Source organism: Canis lupus, chromosome 1, assembly GCF_003254725.2.
Source record: "Canis lupus dingo isolate Sandy chromosome 1, ASM325472v2, whole genome shotgun sequence".
Classification (NCBI taxonomy): domain Eukaryota; kingdom Metazoa; phylum Chordata; class Mammalia; order Carnivora; family Canidae; genus Canis; species Canis lupus.
The window spans coordinates 95,706,528-95,726,580 of NC_064243.1; the positions used below are offsets into that span (position 1 = coordinate 95,706,528).

General features: G+C 40.1%; 1 protein-coding gene across 3 annotated transcripts in view; it reads left to right on the forward strand.

Annotated features, from left to right (window-relative positions):
• Positions 1–236: 236 nt before the first annotated feature.
• The window catches only part of AUH (AU RNA binding methylglutaconyl-CoA hydratase), a 159,934-nt gene continuing 140,117 nt past the window's right edge, over positions 237–20,053 (forward strand). Inside the window, exons 1-3 of one of the 3 annotated variants that reach the window (XM_025423569.3) lie at positions 237–533; positions 9,742–9,809; positions 9,918–10,005. In XM_025423569.3, coding sequence (XP_025279354.1) covers positions 269–533; positions 9,742–9,809; positions 9,918–10,005 — 421 coding nt within the window. In that variant the 5' untranslated portion in view covers positions 237–268. The remainder of the gene's footprint in view (positions 534–9,741; positions 9,810–9,917; positions 10,006–20,053) is intronic. The other 2 variants (XM_025423568.3, XM_025423567.3) reach the window with 2 other exon arrangements.

Genomic DNA, 20,053 nt, shown 5'->3' on the forward strand with positions numbered 1-20,053 from the left:
AGCCAGAGAGACGCCTGGGGGCGGGGCGAGGCCGCGAGGGGCGTGGCCTGGCGCCCCCGAGAGGCTCGGGGAGGCGGGGCGAGGCGGTGGGCGGGGCCCGGCGCCAGAGAGACGCCCTGGGGGCGGGGCGAGGCCGCGAGGGGCGTGGCCCTGCGCCAGGGGGAGGCCCCGGGGGGCGGGGCGGGGCGTGCCCGGCGGCGGGTGCGCGGCGGCGTGCGCGCGGCGGGGGCGGGGCCGCAGCCGCAGGCCCACGCCGTAAACAGACAAGATGGCGGCAGCGGCGGCGGCGGCGCCTGGGGCCTTGGGCACCTTGCAGGCCGGCCGCGCTCGCTTGGTGGCCGCTTGCTGTGCGCGGCTTGGCCCCGGGTGGAGGCTGCCTGGCTCCGTGACTGGCCCGCGCGTCGCTCCGGCGGTCTGGGCCCGGGGCTGGACGCCCGCGGCCGGAGGAGGCTCGGCCCCGCGGAGGGGCTACAGCTCCGAGGTGAAGACGGAGGACGAGTTGCGGGTGCGGTACCTGGAGGAGGAGAACCGAGGTGAGGGGCGCGGCGCCGGCAGCCGCGGGTCCTGGGAAGGGGTCGCAAGGTCAAGTGTCCCGGCTGACGTCAGCGTCCGCTGAGCGGCCCGGGTCGAGACCCCTCTCCTCCCCCACCCCAGCCTTGCACCCTTGAGGTGCTGTGAGTGCCTAAAGGTGTACTCCGGAGCGGCCTACCTGTAAAAGCGGCCCCACTCAGCGCCGAAGACAGACATGCAGCTTACGCCCTCATCTCTAGACGAGCCAAGGTCAATAAACCGGGTGTGTGATATTTGCTTGCAGGTTTTGTGCTTGCTGTGTAATTGCTTTCTGTGCACTCAGATATCGGGGTCCCCCGGGGGTGGAGTTTCAGAAGCTGCAGTGAGAATGCACCTCGTTCTGAACAATCTCCCACGTAAAGCCGTGCAGCCGCAACAATTTCTCTCCCTCCCCCCCCCGGCCCCCTTCCTTGTTTATTGTAGAAAGTTAAAGTTAGTTTGGGTGACTGAATTCCAGTTTGTTGAGACCCTTTTTGAGCACGTTTTTGTCTTCCGGGTGCCGCGCTAAAGCTCCGGGGACCCAGCGGTCGGTGATAGGGATCTTGCCCTTGAGCTACCTGCGCTGGAGGAGACAGATGCATTAGCAATATAATGCCGCGGGGCGGGGGAGGGCTGTGGAGGAGGGAGGGACCTGCCTCTCGGAGGGGTGAGGGGTGGAGCCCAGTTCCTTTCTCGAGCCCCCTGGGGTCGGGGGAACGTGCTAGAGCAGTTTGCCAGAGGACCTGTCGTTTAATTTGGACAGACAGGTTGTTACTGAGCACCTGTCATCTGTGAAGCAGGAGTGCAAATGAGTTAAGGCATGATTGCTGTCTTTAATAAAGCATCTTCTGACAGAGTGAGGAAGATACTGGCAAAAAAAGGCTCTGCTACCTTGAAAGGCTTGGTGAGGGTGAAGAGCTGTACTACCCCCCAAAAGGGCTATGATCAGTTGTATTTGGGAGGTTGGAGGACTTGACAGGGGGATTCTGAGGGTCTATTTAGGGTTTGGCCAGATGAACTAGGTTTCCAGGCAATCCTGACTAGGCAGGAGAATTTGGGAGTGGTGAGGTTTTTTAGGCAAACTGTCTCTGTGCCTCAACTTTGGTGTGTGTGTAATGGGAAAAATAACACCAACATTGTATGGCTGCCGTGAAAATTAGATGAGAATGTCAATACAAATTGTCCCCTGAGTATCTAGCTCCTAGTGGAGTATGAGGAGTTATTTAATCTGTCATTTGTTTATTATCCCAGACAGAGACCCGAGCATGGTCAAAGGCATGGAATCCAAACGTGTTATGTTTTTGGGAAGTACAGCAGGGCATGTGTGCCTGTAGTGTGGCATGACAGGCGGAGTATTGAGAAATTCAGTGGGAAAGTAGATTTGGGGCTGGAGTGATTAGAGCCTTTTTGGTTAAGCTTGGCCTTACCGGGATTTCGGTTACATTAGATGTCCAAACAGTACCTTAGACATGGAGATTGCAGGTGCAGCGAGTAATGTGCACCATATTTTGTTTGTTTGTTTGTTTGTTTTGTCCTTTTGACTTAAATGAATGCAAATAGTGAGTAGAATTTCACAAAATGTCTGGAAAGCCCTTAAGTTAGGATCCAGATGGATCAAAGAGAAGAAATCAAAGCATACAAGACAAGTGCATAAGTTCAGATGTTTGCAGTTACCTGAAACATAAAAATCTGCTGTTGGGAAGTTATAGTTTCTTAAGAAAGTTGACCCAGCTTCCTTTGAATGACAGCTCAGGCTTGGCTAACATTATACATGCTTTGCTTTACTAGCAAACCAGCAGTAAGCAGTGCAAAGAAAAACATGAGTGAGGTCAAGGAATCTGCAGGTAAAGGAGTGTCCCAATGCCTTTGCTTCTCATAGAGACCAGTACAAAATTTGAGGGACTCAGCAGCCTGCAAGGAATAAGAGAATGAGAGTTCTCCCAGAGGTGAGGTCTGAGGAGCCCCAAACTGCTCTTCACCCTCTAGGCCTCTGTAGGCTGATGAAGGTGCTTCAGTGCAGAATGCACCAGCACTCATCTGTTGTCTGGGTTCCATATCTGCAATTTGTTGAGGACGGGCAGTTGTATGACCAGGTTTCCCTAGCAGTTATTTTTTGCTTTGTTGTCTGACCTACTCGGGGTTTCAGAGCAGCAGTCCTTGCCCTGGTTCCTCAAGGTCTGTCCTTTATACGTTGGCTGCTCACTAGTCATTCTCCTTCCCAGTTTATTGCTCATACTTATCCTGGGGTTACCTCTTTTCAGGGTCAAGAATGACTGCTCCGTTAGAAACTTCTAGTGGCTCCCAGATGCCTGCAGGCAGAGTCCCCAATCTCCCCTGCTCCTGGAGCCTAAGCTTTGCCTTTGCTCCCTTTTATTTGTGCTTTTGCATGAGGTTCCCAGACTGCATACAAAAGAATGACTTCTCTCTTCCCCTTATCAAACTTCTCCCAGTCTACCAAGCTTCTACTCATAATTGTGACCCATTTCAAAGCTTATCTTTGAGAACCATGTTGGAAATATTGGTGGCAGAAATAGAGCAAATAATCAAGTGCATCATGCAAGTCTTTCTTGACATCTGCTGCTTGCTTACTGTTCACATCCAGGTTATCAAGACTTCCTGAGTGTCTCTGACGTCTTTCCAGTTTCTCTGCATTCTTCTTTACCAACACCGCTCTTGTCCAAGCCAGCATCGTCTCCCAAGGGCACTTTCCCTGGGTCTGCCAGCTGGTCTTCCTACATCTACTTGCTTTTCGTTTTCAGCAGATTGATTTCTTTGATATATTTTGCTTATGTTTTAATTTTCATTTATTTATTAGTTTATTTTTAAAAGTGTATTTTCATAATTTTATGGCATGGGAATTATATTTATACAAATATATTAAGATGTGTATATATATATATGTTTAATATTTTATTTACTTATATGGAACAGAGAGAGGGAGAGAGCGTGTACTAGAGAGTACGGGCAGGGGAGAGGGGAAGGGAGCCGGACAAGCAGAGTCCCATTGGAGGACCCTGGGATCATAACCTGAGCTGAAGTCAGACTCTTAAGCAGCTGAGCCACCCAGGTGCTGCAAGATGTATATATTTTTTAATCTTTATTTATTTATTTATTTATTTATTAAATCTTTATTGATGTAGAATTCACATACCATAAAATTCAAAATGTATAATTGATTTTAGTATATATAGAGAGTTGTGCCACCAACTCCAACTTTGGAATGTCTTTCATCCAAAAAGAAACCGTTTTCTTTAGCTGTGACTCCCTATTCTCATGCAGTCCTCCCCCTAAAATAGGACCCATTTATCTGTTTTTTCTGTCTCAATAGCTTTGTCTATGTTGGACACTTCATCTGAGAAGTAGTATATATAGTCTTCTGTGGCTTTTTTCACTCAGCATTATGTTTACACGATTCATCGGTGCTGTAGTGAGTGTCAGTACTTCATTTTTTATGGTTGGATAACATTTCCATTGTTTGAATAGATCAGGCCACATTTCGTTTATTCATCATTCATACACATTTAAGGTTGTTTCTATTTTTTGAATATTGTGAATATTGTTATTTAGAGCATTCATGTAAATTTTTGTGGACATTTCTTTTCACCTCCATTTAGTGGAATTGCTGGGTCACATGATAATTCTATGAGTATTAACATTTTGAGGAACTACCAAACTTTTCCAAAGTGGCTGCAGCATTTTACATTCCCACCAGCGAGGTTTGAAAGCTCCAATTTTTGTACATCCTGACCAATACTTGTTATCATTTGTGTTTTTGATTATAGTCATCTTGGTGCATGTGAAGTGGTATCTCCTGGCTTTGTTTTGGAGTTCCCTAGTGGTTAATGATGTAGCATATCTCTTCATGTTTATTGGCCATCTGTGTATCTTCTTTACTGAAATGTCTTCTCAAAGCCTTTGCCCATTTTTTAACTGAGTTGTCTTTTTATTGTTGAATTGTAAGAGTTTTTGTATATTCTGGATACAAGCCCCTTATCAAATACATGATTTGCAAAAAAACTTACTACTATTTTGTGAGTTATGCATTCAGTTTTTTAATGATGTATGTTGAAGAACCTAGGTCTGTATGTGGTTCATTGGAGGTACTCTTTCTGTTCTTGCTTTTCAGTACTTTGCATATCACATGTCAGTTTTTAGTAATAATAATTATTGAAGTTTACGGAATTTCTAAAGTAAAAATATTATATATGCACATGGTAAAATTAAACAAAAAAAGCACTGTGGAAGGGTGCCACCTGTTCATTTTTAGGCCCTGCCATCAAAAGTCAAGACTTTAAACATCTCTTGAGTTCTTGCTGTGAATGGTAATTTTATTCACTGTTCTTGTTTTTTATTCCCCTGTATGGATTACCACATTTTGTTTCTACCTTTTGGATCTTATGAATCATGCTCCTGAACACTGTGTACAGTTTTTTATTTGAATATATCTGTTCATTTCTCTTGGGTAGATACTTAGGAGTAGAATCTGTGGGTCATATGGTGACTTTATGTTTGGTTTTTGGAGGAATCACCAAACTAGTTTCCACAGCAGCTGCACCATTTTAATATCTTCACCAACAGTACACAAGGGTTTCTGTTTCCCCACAGGCTCGCCAACGCTTGTTTCCGTTTGTTGTTCATTCTAGCCCTCCTACTGGCTGTGAGGTGATGCCTCATACTGGTGTTGGTTGTATTTCCCTAATAACAAATGATGTTGAGCATCATTTCATGTGCTTGTTGGCCATTTATATATCTCCTTTGAAGATATATATCTGTTTAAACTTCTGCTCATTTTTCAGTCTGATCGTTTGTCTTTTTGTTATGGGTAGTAAAAATTCTTTTATAATCCGGTTATTAACCCTGTGTCAGATGTATGATTTGCAAATATTTTCTATTCTGTGGGTTATTTTTTTCACTTTTTCTTGATAGTTTTGGTGAGTTATGTTTTTTCTTTTGTTGCCATATTTAAGACACTGTTGCCTAATCCAGGGTCATGAAGATTTATACTTGTTTCCTTCTGAGAGAGCTGTAATTTTAGCTCTCACAGTGTTCTCAGATCCATTTTGAGATAATTCTTTTTTAAAGATTTTATTTATTTATTTGAGAGAGAGAGGAAGAGAGAGAGAGCGCGAGCACATGAGCTGGGGGAGCAGCAGGTCATTGGAGAAGCAGACTCCCCGCTGAGCAGGGAGGTGGACATGGGGCCAGATCCCTGGACCTCGGGATTGTGACCTGAGCCGAAGGCAGATGCTTAATGGACTGAGCCACCTAGGGTCCCCATTTTGAGATAACATGTGAGGAGAAGGTCGAATTTCATTCTTTGGTGGGTTAATATCTAGTTGTCCACCACTGTTAGTTGGAAAGACTGTTCTTTTTAACACCAAATGGTCACAATATCTTTTTCAAAAACCAAGACCGTGAGTGTAGGTGTTTATTTCTGGACTCTTATTTCAATTCCGTTGATCTGTATGTCTATCTTTATACCAGTACTGCACCATTTGTTTTCAATGTAGCTTTGTAGTAAGTTTTGAAATTAGGAAGTGTCCTGATTAAGTCCTTCAACTAAGGCTTTCAACTTACTTTTTCTTTTTAAAAATTGTTTATTTATTTAATTCTTTAATTCCTTTTTCTTTTTTAAGATTGTTTTGACTACTTGAGGTTCCTTACAGTTGCATTTGATTAGCTTTGTATATTTTTTCAGAATTATTGATAAATAAAAATTCAAGAATATAGAGAAGGAAGTGTACTTCATATATATATTTGAAAAGAAAATATAGTAGTTCTCAAGTTTTTAAAATTCTGAATGTTTTAATATTTACATCTGTCTCTAATTCTATGTGTATAATTTTGTATTCTTTTACTTACAAGGACTCCCTAAATTTTATAAGCTTTAGGGCCTGCAAAGCCTAGATTCTACCTGGTGATAGTTTCAAGATGTTTCTTGAAGTTATCCAAATATCTTCTAAGATGTTTTTCATCCCATTGAGGTCTGCTCTTGTGAACAAATAGTGTTTTGGCTGGGCAGTTAATGAGATAATATTTTTTTAGACATATTTGTTAAAATTAAGAATGCACATTCTCAGGCCACTTGGGTGGCATCCAACTCTTGGTTTTGGCTCACGTCATGGTCTCAGGGTGGTGTGATCAAGCCCTGTGCTGGACTCCGCACTCTGCATGGAGTCTGCTTGAGACTTTCTCTCCCTGTCCTTTTTTTTAAAGATTGTATTTATTCATGAAATACACAGAGAGAGAGACGCAGACAGACATAAGCAGAGGGAGAAGCAGGCTCAGACTGCTTCTCAGACTGGAGGATCACATCCTGAGCTGAAGGCAGATGCTCAACCAGAGTCACCCAGGCGTCTCTAAATAAATAAATCTTTTTTTTTTTTTTTTAGATAATGCACATTCTGTTAGACCTAGAAATTCTACTTCTTGATACCTCCTGTCAGAAGTACACATCTGTAGAAAAGAAACCTTCAGGAATGTTCATTGCAGCATTGAAGTATTTAGAAAAATTTAAAACAGTTTATTTCTGGGATGCCTGGGTGGCTCAGCGGTTGTGCGTTTGCCTTTGTCTCAGAGTGTGATGCCAGGGTCCCGGGATTGAGTCCCGCATTGAGCTCCCTGCATGGAGCCTGCTTCTCCCTCTGCCTGTGTCTCTGCTTCTCTCTCTCTTTCTCTCTCTCCCTCTCCCCCTTTCCCTTGCTCTCTGTGTCTCTCATGAGTAAATAGATAAAATCTTTTTAAAAAAGTTTATTTCTTATTTTTTTCAGTTTTCTTTTTTTAAGGAAAATTTAGGTACAATTTAAATACTCATCAAAAGAAAAATAAATAATGGAAATTCACAGACTATTACTCATTAAGAAGAATGTCTTGATAAATATCTTTAAGGCTGAATTAAGTAGATAAAGGAAATATGTATGACCTATTTATGTAGACCAGCACCAACAGAAAATACAATCCCGTTTGTGGCAAATATCAACAACAACCAAAGCTGTAGTACACTATTCTTTATTTCTGTATGTAATGGCATTTTCTGGAAAGTACATACCAACAGATAATGATAATACTTTATTTATTGCATCAGAGTGTGTTAGAAGGAACAGTAACAGTTGAATGCTTATGTTGTAAACTTTATGTATATTTTATCATTGATTCTCACAACAGTCCCATGGAGTTGGAAAATATTAGTATTGGAATAGAGTAAGAAACTGAAGACCATAGAGGTTAAGTAACTTGCCCAAAGTCACACAGCTAGTAAGTGTTGGACTGGGATTTTGACTCCAGTAATTAGATGTCAGAACCTGCATTCTAAGCCTCTTAGTACCCTTAGAGTTGATATTGATGTGGGGCACCTCAAAGGCACTTTAGGTTCACTTTCATTCAAAACCAAATTCATAAACTCTAGCCCCTTCCATCCTCACCTTGGTTCTATTTTTTTTTGTTGTTTGTTTTTTTTTTATGGTCTGTCTCTTGAAGATCATCTGTCATCCAGTTGATGTGAAACCCTGGTAGCCACTCCTAATACCTTTCAGTGCAGTTAGTTCTCAGTCCAGTCAATCCAGATTTTACTTCTTGAGTGACTCCTAATTGCCTTCACTGTGTTCCTCACTCTGTTGAGCTCTGCCAAACCTGCTGGACTGCAATCTCCCAGTCTTATCAGTTTCTGCTTACAGGTTATTGGAGCACCATTTTGAATGATTATTTTATTACCGTTTGTTGTTTCTTCCCAGACTCTAGTACCTTGAGGGCTGAGCACTATGATGTGTCCTCAGGACAGTTGAGTCTGACACATCTGGTCTTACCCAGTTGGTTTTGTTCACGAGGTTGCAGAGGCTTGAACAGTGCAGCAACGTCATTGGTTCAAGTGTGGAGTTTGTCGCCACTTCTAGCTTCTCCGCTTCCAGTTGCTTCCATCTTTTCAATAGGATAAAAATACTGTCTCCCTCTTAGGTTACTGTGGGGGTCACATGGCTTCATGAGCATAGAGCCCTGGGAACGATGTCCAGAATGCACTACAGTACTCAAGTAGTGACAGCCGTCGTCCTGAGTCAGGGGACCTACCCAGCTCAATGGGAGGTTTCATGCAGAGCCTACCCTAGATACCAGTTCTTCATGATTTTCTCCATGCTGAGATTGTTTGGGATTCTTGAAAATTTATTCTGTGAGCTGAAGTTTATCTTTGTACTTTCTTATTCAAATAGGTTTGTGGTTTCTTGCATAGGGAAGGCATGTGTACATTTGTCTTCAGTTTAACTCCGTTACAAAGAAGGATCCTATTCACTCCACCCCCAAGGAGGTGGAAGGCATTTCCCTATACAAGGAAAATTTGTGCTTACTCAGAGGTCAATCAAGGTCAAGTACAGGTTGTATAGGGCTTTGAATATCAGATAAGGTCTTTGAATGCAGATGTTTTGGAGACAAAGAATTTTAAGGAGGAGGTAGATTCTGTGCATAATGGTTTTTGGAAAATTTATTGGACTGAAGCACTTGGAATGGGATGGTGGGTTTCTGATAGACAAGTTAGGAGGGTGCGCTGGGCTTCGTGGGAGAAAGAATGAACTTTGCTTTTATAGATTGAGGTTGAATTACTTGGTGGACTGTATCTAAATGGAAGCATCTTCAGGTGAAGTACGTGGAACAGAGTCAGGAGAGAAACTTGGGGTGGAAATACTGAGAACCATGTAATATGACAAAAAGAGTAAATGGAATGATACAAAGTCCTGATACACTAGCAAAAACCTGATCCCACAAGGCATGCTGTGACAAGGATTGCTTAGCTGTTACTTCTGTATGTACTTGAAGGTGATGACACCACATTTTAAATAGTACTCTGTAATTGAGAATTTTCACTAATAAGTACATTTAGTAAAATGTGCCATATTACCTTGGTGGTGCTTAAGAGAGAAATTGAAAGGGACATGATGTTAATAAAGTTCTTATGTAATAGGCAGAAGAAAAGAGGTGCATATTAAGTACTATATTGAACTTAATAGATATATTACATATACCACATTCTTTAAAAATAGGCTTATCTTGTAAAGGAGAGTAGACTCAAATAAGGACAAAGCTGTTGGTGTGAACCTGAAGGAAAGGGCAGATTTCCTAAGTCCCAAGTTAATTAGCTGTGTGTGTGGGAGTCTGTACCACGAATACTCACTAACTCAGATGCTTGTGCTGTTTTTTCTTGACTAGGAATTGTGGTGCTTGGAATAAACAGAGCTTATGCCAAAAATACATTCAGTAAAAGTCTGGTAAAAATGGTGAGTGTAAAGATTAAGCTGTTTGCTTCTAGTATTAAGATACATGTTGACATCATTCTGAAAGTGATTTTTCCTTTTTTTCTCCTTACCCTCCCTGTATCTGTTTAGCTCTCAAAAGCTGTGGATGCTTTAAAATCTGATAAGAAAGTGCGGACCATAATAGTCCGGAGTGAAGTCCCAGGAATATTCTGTGCTGGTATGTAAATAAATTTATTATGACATTGAACCATAGTCTAACTTTTCCTCAGCGATAACCCATTTTTCCATTATAAAGTGTTTGTGAGTAGAATTCTATTATGGACATTTTCTTTGTCTGTTTTTTACTGTTTTACAAGACAAAAAATGCTTTGTATTAGTTAAGAAACTTTTGCAACGTGTTGTTTTGGAAGTTGTTAAGATAATTCGAGCCATTAAAATATTTGTAATGCATGTGTAATATATATGAAAGATCAACTGGGAAGAAGAGTTGAGTCTCCTACCTATAACAGTGTGCTCTGTGTTTATTGTTGCTTAAAAAATACTTTCTTTAAGTAGCAGTAGCTATCCCAGTAAAAGGTGTTAAGTATAGATAGACATTTGCTTTGGACATTGTTTATAGTGGCACCTACTTAAGTTTGTGTCCATGGATTGTACTTTTTTTTTTTTAAAGATTTTATTTATTTATTTATGAGAGACCGAGGGAGGGGGGTGGGTGGCTGCCGAGACACAGGCAGAGGGAGAAACAGGCTCCATGCAGGGAGTCCGACCCAGGACGCCATCCCGGGTCTCCAGGATCACGCCCTGAGCGGAAGGCAGTTGCTCAACCACTGAGCCACCTGGGCTGCCCCATGGATTGTATTTTTAAATTGGCATCCATGGCAGCAAAAATTAAGATTTTTTCCAGCCAATTGTACTGTATTACCTAAAGCTAAAGATTAGGTTGTCTTATTCTTTCCGTATTTGTTATTTCTATGCCATGAAATTGAATAAATCCATGTCAACTAGTAAAATAGTAAAACTAGTAAATGTAGATGATGAAGGTAAATGCTGATAACGTGCAATATCATTGTCATTTACAAGTGAAAGAAGAAGTTGGCTGAGGCCTAAAAAATTTTTTTTGGTAAAAAATATGAGATAATCTGTTTTGGGCAATTAATCATTTGAAGGAATGACATAGAGCATTTTATTTATTAAACAAGCATCTATTAAACATTGAGAGTGTACCCAGAGCAATGCTGGGAACTCTGGAAAGTTTGCAGAGGTCTTTGTTGTGGCTGATAGGCCTCAGTTTCGTTCTTAAGAGTCCTCAGGCAGGGTTCATTCAACCTCTGTGGCTTCCACCCTAAAATACTGCAGAATTTTGTGGTATTTTAGGAAACATTCAGCGTAAATGAATTCTATTTTGGCTTTTAATGCATCGTGGCATACCTAAAAAGATTAGTTTTAACTCCAGTTGGGTGATGGGAGAGAGCATATCCTTAGCTGCCGGCGTGAGGGCCTTTTGCAGTATAGCTTTTGCTTTTTTACACATTGCAGGCAGGTAAGGCCATCGCCCCTTCTGGTTGTTGGGCACCTTGAGTGCTGGTGGAGTACGGCGCAGTGAGCCAATAAATGGTGGCCATTAATAATTTCTGTCAGGCTTTACAGTATGGAGAATTTACCGTGAGAGAACGGAATTCTTGGATGTGTTTGGACTGGGTGACTGAGTCCAACATGTAGATCCCCCGAGGGCTGCTTGGAGGCTTCTTGGGAAGAAAGGCCAGGAGCAGTTTGGAGGCCTTTAAGGAAGGCCCAGAGACATGAATCTTTTGAGGAGTGACAGTGATGTCTTCAGGGCAGAGCAGCGGTTCAACATTCAGTGTTACTTACTGAGGCTATAGGCATCTCTGTCTTTCTGTTGGCCACAGGCTTGGTGACCATAACACTGTAATTACTGGAAGAGTTTGGCTGTCCATTTGTTTTGCATCTTCACGTTATTAGTACTCTGAAAAAGCCTTTAATGCTTTAGAACAATTTACAGCTCTTTTTTTATGGGTTGCCTTCTTGGGAAAATATTAAGTAAATGCTTTTTTACCAGATTAACACGTTGGCCTTGACTACTGTTTTCCTGAGGGTTAATCACATTTATTTTCTTTGCTGTATGTGCTTTCTAATTTCTGCATGATCAGGATAATCTTCTGCTATATTTAACTCATGAGATTTGTTACCGTATTTTGTTAAAAAAAAATCATTGTTTGAATTATAGAAAAATTGGGGCAAGTCATTTATTTTAGTAACTTGGTGTATATAATGGAACCATTCTTTAAAATTTTTCTGAAAGGTTTTTTTTTTCCTTACATATATTTGAAGGAGGCAGTCATTATTAGTATGTACACATTAACTATAAGCCAGTTAATAAAATCTCTTTGCAGAGTTATAATGAACACATAAGTTTTTCATAGTTTATACCAGTATAAAAATCTGAATTTAGTTAGGCCTCATTTATTATTGTTGCAGAATACAGACTTTTACATAATTAGAGCTTTAATTTCTATTCTGAAGTAGCAGTATTCAAACACAAAATGCTCAGAAACAGTGTCTTCATTTACTGGTTTTTCTCTTACTTCCCTAACCCTGCAAGTTACTCGTTTCCCTCTTCCCTTCCTACCCCACAAAGATTCCTTTTCTCCATCCATCTGGATTCCTGGGGCACCTTGGTTGTTTCCTGAAACTTAAAGCTTATACAGTGGTCTGGCCTCACATGTCTTGAGGATGGGAATTTCTTTTTTCCTTCTTTGCAAGTCATCTTTTGTATTCTGGGAACACAGCCTCAGTGGAGACTCAGCATGTAGTCGCTGAAATTAATCAGCCTTTCAATGGCTGTGATTCGGGGATTGTTGGGATGTGTCCACAGCTTCCCTCAGTTGTCTCAGATCACCCTCCTATTCACTGATAGTGTCTCTGGTTCCTGACTTTGGTTCATTCTTTTTACGTCCTTTTTCTGATATGCCAGAAAACAGATGATGAAGCACTATTAAAGTGATCCCTAAAAAAAAAAAAAAAAAAAAAGTGATCCCTAGTGTGTAAAGTGATTTCCGACTTCTCCTTTAACTATACTATTTAAAATTCATAACCATATTCCAGTTACATTTAAATATTTAAAATCAAATTTTATTTAAAAAAATAGGTGGTAGGTCAAAATGTATGAAATGTATACAAAGAGAGAAGTCCTGCTCTTACCTCTGCTAAGTCTTCTAATAAAAATAGACATTTTGACTAGATTCTTTTTTATCCTTCCAGTATTTAATGGTAGAGATGTATACAAATATGCACACTGATGCACAGAGGCACCCAGTCCAGCGTTCAGGGACTACTTGGGGACAAGAGGGAGAGCACAGCGCGTGCTGGTGCCCTGGTGTGGGAAGCTGGTGCTGTGGGACAGGGCTGTGTGTATAGTGTGGGGCCCCAGGACTAGGGCTGTGCGCTCCCCAGGAATACCAGGGATTCCCAGCATTACTCTCTTGTCCCCTCTGTGAAATAATTATCTTACAGTAATGAATTACAGTAACCAATTATATACAAAATAAATTTGAAAAAAAATCCCAGGCACCTAAAATTGTGACAATTGACCGAGTTTCTGAATTGTTACAACATCTGAGAGGAAAATCTTTAGAATCAGAAGATCTTGTTCAGATACTTTCATTTTACAGAAGCCCTGTGAGGTTAAGGGCCTTGTTGAAGAAGATGACTTAGTTGGAACTACTTCTCCTGACTTCCTAGAGCAGGGTTGTTTTGTTTTGTTTCTTAACTGTACCATGATGTCTAATGTTTAGGAATATGAGGTCTCCTTTTTAAATTCTGAAAATTTCATGTACTTACACATCATACTTGATTGAGAGGATATGTAATGTCAGAATGCCATTCTGTGTATAGTGTATTTAAGTGAATTTTCTGTTACTAACAATGATATTTAGATACAGAAAAGAAAACCATAATTATCACGAATGTACACAGTGTTTCCTGTACACTGTTTTCAGATATTGTCAGATACCATGCCATACCCTAGGCATAACTCCAGGTTGTGAATTCCCTTGTACTCTTTCTTGTAGGTTAGACATTACTTTGGGTTCATGGCCTGCCTGTATTTCTCTTAGAATATTGAGACATGTCATTTTCATAGTCAAAGCTCATCATGAAACACTGACTACATAGATCATATCAGAGATTGGCCAAAATCTATGTTGTCTTCCCTGCATGATCTAGGTATTATATATACATTTAAAACTTTTATCTTGTTTCTTACACACATACAGACACACTCATATCCACACACAAAGGAAACCTGAAATAATTCTACTTCACAATTTTAAGGTATTGTCTGTAATGAAATTATGAAAAAGTCTTTTGGCTGGGCTACAGAAGTTGATGTAAATGTGTAACTCTAATCATTTAGTTTTGTTCCCTGGTGTTCCAACACTAAGTAGCAAAGGCCATATATATTGTTTTTACCATAAATTTTTTGAAATGAAATTTTATGAGAAATTACTGAGAATAAAGATTTTTTTCCTTTGAAATTACTAAAATAGATTATAAACAATTCTTGGTAATTGATTCTTGTATGTTGAACTCTAAATTGAGTATTTCACCGAATTATACATAATAGTGCGGGGTTTTTTTGAAAGTAAATGTAGTTTTGCTTCTGCTTTTGAATTCTAGTAAATTATGATTTCACTAAAAACTTCTCACTAAAATTGTCAACATGCTGTATTGAATGTTGTGTGTAGTGTTCAAATGGAGACAGATGTCATGACGCAGACATGTGGGGGCTGCTGACTGATGAAGTTATCTGATTCAATTTTGTTTCAGAATCTCAGGTTAAGTTGTAGTTATGTATTTAAATGCTAGTCCCTTAGGAAGTTTGATAAATAAAGTGAAAGGATAGATATCCACAAATTCGTAATAGTTGAGCATAGGGTTCTTTTATTGTATATCATTTTTTATTTAAAATAATCTATTTTATTGAGGTATGAATTACTTGTAATAAAATGTACCAATTCTTGGGGCACCCGACTGGGTCAGGGTGAGGAGCATGTGACTCCTGATCTCAGGACTGTGAGTTTGGGTCCCATGTTGGATGAGGAGATTACTTAAATAAAATAAAAACTTAAAGAAAAAGTACCAATTCTAAGTATATAATTGCTGAGTGTTGACATTTAGACCATGATCACAATATTGATCTCTAGACCATGTTCATCACTTAAAAAGCTTTCTTGTGCCCATTTGTAGTTAATCTCTTCCCTTACTATGACCCCTTAAACAGCTCATTCTCTTGCTCTTACTATAGTTTTTCCTCTTCTGAAATGTTTTTTGGGGCAACTGCCTGGCTCAGTCAGAAGAGCATGTGACTCTTGAGCTCGAGGTTGTGAGTTTGAGCCCCAAGTGTTGGGTGTGGAGATTACTTAAATAAAACTTAAAAAAAAAAAAAAAAGTCTTCTAAATGGAATCCTACTATAGGTGATCCGTTGTATTTGGCTTCTTTCATTTAGCATAATGCTTTCAGGTTCACTATGTTACATGGTTCAGTAGTGTTGTTTGCTGAGTACTCATTTTACATGCTGAGTGGGTTTACATTTGTCTGATGGCTAGTGGTTTTGAGCATCTTTCCTGGTGCTTTTACTGTCACTTTATTGTGTGTGTTTATTCAGGTCTTTTCCCCATGTTTTTATCAGATGTCTTCTTACTGAATTGTAGACTTTACACATTCCTTGTGCAAAGCCTTTATCTGATAAATGTTTTGTAAGTATTTTCTCCCATTCTATGACTAGCCTTTTTCTAACAGTTTGTTTTGAAGAATGTAAGTTTTTATTTGAAGTTGCATTTATCCATTTGTATTCTTTTATGGGGTTTGTACTTACTTTGTGAATTCAGAACTATTATCTTACTCTGGAGCACAGAGACTCTCTCAAACTATGTTGTCTTCTAGAAGGTTTTTAGTTATGTTTTACACATAGACCTTTAATGCATTCTAACTTAATTTTTGTATATGTTACAAGATGTGGACTTGGGTGTTGTGGTATGATAAAATATGTGTGTGGTCTTTGCCCCAGATTCTTGGCACAGAACTCCTAAAACTCAGGGAATTTCCTGAATAAGAGTGCCCTTTGTATACTAAAGAGTTGGCTCAAGGCTGGGGGTCCAGGGGTCCCTAGATAGCTTTAGGGTGGGGCCTGGTTGCCAGAAGAATCTATCAAGGGATTAAAGGGTTAGAACTTTCAGTGCCACTCTCCCAGCCTCAGGAGGGGAGAGGAGCAGGGGGGGGGGGGGGCGTTGAGTTCAGTCACCAAAGGATTTGGTGCCTGTGTAATGAAAACTCTGTAAGAACCCATAAACAATGGGGAGTTTCTCGATTGGTGAACACATCAATGTTTTCGGAAGGTGCTGTGCCCAGAGAGGTCATGTAAGCTCCATGTGCCCCCTCCCTCTTACCTTGCTCTATATATCTCTTCAATTTGGCTGATTCTGCCTGAGTCATACCCTTTTTTTTTTTTTTAATTTATTTTTTATTTATTTTTTAGTCATACCCTTTTAATAAACTGGTAAATAGGGGGCGCCTGGGTTGCTCAGTCCATTGAGCATCTGCCTTTGGCTCAGGTCATGATCCCAGGGCCCTGGGATCGAGCCCTGTGTCGGGCTCCCTGCTCAGTGGAGAGTCTGCTTCTCTTTCTGACCCTCCCCTGCTCTTGTTCTCTCTCTCTTTCTCTCTCTCTCTCTCTCTAATAAATAAAATAAACCTGGTAAATATAAGTAAAGTGTTTTCCTAAGTTCTGTGAGTCATTCTAATGAATTACCGAACCTGATGAGGACTTTGTGGAAACCCTTGAATTTACAGCTGGTCAGTTAGAACTTTGGGTACCTACTGAGACTAGTGATCAGCATCTGAAGTGAAAGCAGGCTCATGGGCCTGGGCTCTTAACCTGTAGGGTCTGTGCTAACTTTAGGAGTTAGCATCAGGATTGAATTAAATTATTGGGCACCATTTTGGTGTGGATAATTGGAGAACTGGTGTGGAACCCCTTGGAACCCTATCCCGCCCCCGCCCTGCCCCAATCTGGTATCAGGAGTAGGATTTGTTAGATTGACTCACAGACTCAGGAAGGTGCTTTACTTCCTGTTACTGGTTTATTACAAAAGATAGAATCCAGGAGCAGCCAAATGGTAGAATGCATAGGGCAAGAGTGGAGTGGAGGGTGCTACTGAGCTTCCATGCCCTTTTGGCATACCACTCCTAATGAATGTGTCCAACAACCTGAAAACTACCTTTTTTTTTTTTAAAAAAGATTTATTTATTTATTTATTCATGAGAGATACAGAGAGAGAGGCAGAAACACAGGCAGAGAGAGGCAGAGAGCGAGAAGCAGGATCCATGCAGGGAGTCTGACATGGGACTCGATCCTGGGTCTTTAGGATCACGCCCTGAGCCGAAGGCATGCGCCAAACTGCTGAACCACCCAGGCATCCCTGAAAACTCCCTTGAACCCTATTGTTTATGGGTTTTTATGGAGGTTCCATGACATAGTCATGATTGATTGATTAAAACATTGGCCTTTGGTGGTTGAAGTCCATCTCTGTCCCCATCCTGTCCCAGAGGTTGAGGGGTGTGGCTGAAAAGTCCAACCCTCTAATCATGACTTGGTCTTTCTGGTGAGCAGCCTCCATCCTGAAGCTATTCAGAGGCCCTCCAACAATCATCTCATTAGCATAAACTCAGGTATGATTGAGGGGCTCGTTATGAATGAAAATAGAAAACACTTCTATCGCTCTGAATATTTCAAGGATTATTAGAGCTCTGTGCCAGGATCCTGGGAAAAGGACCAAATGTATTTTGTATTGTATCACAGGTTTTAAAAAATATTTTTTTGCATATGCATATCCACTTTTTCTAGTTCCAATGATTGAAAAGATTAACTTTCCCTCCATCAAATTATCTTAGGACTTTCTAAAAAATCAGTTACTGTATATATGTGTTATACCCAGGCTATCTATGCTGTTTAGTCTCAATTTGTACAAATCTTGGAAATATTTGGTGAAATTTATTCCTAATTATTTCATAGTTTTTTGATCCTAAGTGACATTTCCTAATTTAGGCTTTTGATTTTTTTATTGCTAGCATGTGGAAATACAATTGATTTTCATATACTGACCATATATCCTGCAACCTTATTAAAAACTCACTTTTTAGTTCTGAGAATCTTTTTTTTTTTTTTTGTAGATTCCTTGGGATTTTTCTACATAAGTAGTCATTTCTAGACAGTTTTACTTCTTCCTTTTTGGTATGTTGGCCTTTTATTGTTTCTTATTATATCAGTTGGGACCTTCATTACATGTTGAATAAAGCTAGTGAGAATGTCCATCCCAGCCTTCTCTCAGCCGGAAAGAGAAGACGTTTAGTCTTTTCACCAATTAGTATACTGTTCGCTCTGGTTTTCTCAGAAATGTGCTTTTATTAGGTTGAAAAGGTTCTGTCCTAGTTTGCTGAGGATTTTTTTTTTATTACAAATAGGTGTTGAATTTTGTCAAATCTTTCTTTTGTGTCTATTAAGATCTTCTTTTTTTTTCAATCTCTTTAAAAATGGTAATTATCAATTGATTTTCAGCTGTTGAACAACCTTGTATTCTTGTAAGGAAAGCTTCTTGGTCATTGATTTGTTACTTTTTACCTATTGCTAGATTTGATATGTTAACATTTGGTGGAGGAATTTTGCAACTGTTCATGAGGGAAATTGAGGTATAGTTGTCTTACAATGTTGGTTGTCTGGTTTTGGTGTCAGGGCATTGCTGCCTCATGAAATGAATCGGAAAGTGTTCCAGTTTTGTTTCTTCTATTCTGCTGAAGAGGTTGTATAGAATTGGTATTATTTCTTATGTAGTTGCTCAGTAAAATTCACCAACAAAGCCATCTGGTCCAGTTTTCTCTGTGGGAAGATTTTTAACTATGAATTTAATCTCTTTAGTAGATACAGGGCTATTCAAATTATCCATTTCTTAAGTTTTTGTAATTGGTATCTTTTAAGGAGATTATCTGTTTTATCTAAGTCTTCAAATTTATTGGGATAAAGTTAATAATATTCACTTATCTAAGACTGACTGACTTTATAGAGATAGCTTTCATTTTTGATGTTGATAATTTGTATCTTTTTCATAAATTCAGGTAAAACATTTATTACTTTTCCTGATCTTTTCAAAGAAGTGGCTTTTCGTTTCATTGGTTCATTTCTTTCCTCTGTTTTGGTATTAATTTATTCCTTATTTTCTGGCTTCTTAAGGTGGAAGCTAAGATCATTGATGTTAAACCTTTTTTCTTTCCTAATATGAATTTTTAATATTATAATTAATTTTAATTTTTTAAAAAATATTTTATTTAATTCATGAGAGACACACACAGAGAGAGAGAGAGAGAGAGAGGCAGAGACATGAGCAGAGGGAGAAGCAGGCTCCATGCAGGGAGCCCAACGTGGGACTTGATACGGGGTCTCCAGAATCACACCCTGGGCTGAAGGTGGCGCTAAACCGCTGAGCCATTCTGGCTGCCCATTTTAATTTTTTCATTTGAATGTGCCAGAGATACCATTAAAAAGAACCCAGAGTGCTCATGGCCTTTCTGAGGAAGTAATAATTATTGGTTGTTGCTAATTCATTTCTAACCCTATTTCCATTAAATAAATTTCTTATGTAAGGGGCACCTGGGTGCCTCAGTTGGTTGAACATCTGCTCTTGATTTTGGCTTATGTGGTGCTCTGAGGGTCCTGCGATTGAGCCCCACATTGGGCTCTACAGTCAGCAGGGAGTCTGCTGGAGATTCTCTCTCCCTCTGCCCCTCCCCTTGCTCTCTGCCTCTCTCTCTCTCTAAAATAAATACATCTTGGGCAGCTCTGGTGGCTCAGTGGTTTAGCGCTGCCTTCAGCCCAGGGCGTGATCCTGGAGTCCCAGGATCGAGTCCCACGTCAGGCTTCCTGCATGGAGCCTGCTTCTCCCTCTGCCTGTGTCTCTGCCTCTCTCTCTCTCTCTCTCTGTATCTCTCATGAATAAATAAATAAAATCTTAAAAAAATAAAATAAATTAAAATAAATACATCTTTAAAAAAATATTTCCTAAGTAATATTTCATGCTCTATAAGTATTGTTTTCTTTTTAAGAAATAGGAAGTACATATTAGTAGTAAACTGCTGACTTACCCTTTGCCTTGCCCCTCTGTAGCATGTGTCTTGCAGAGTAGCTCAGTTGATTAAC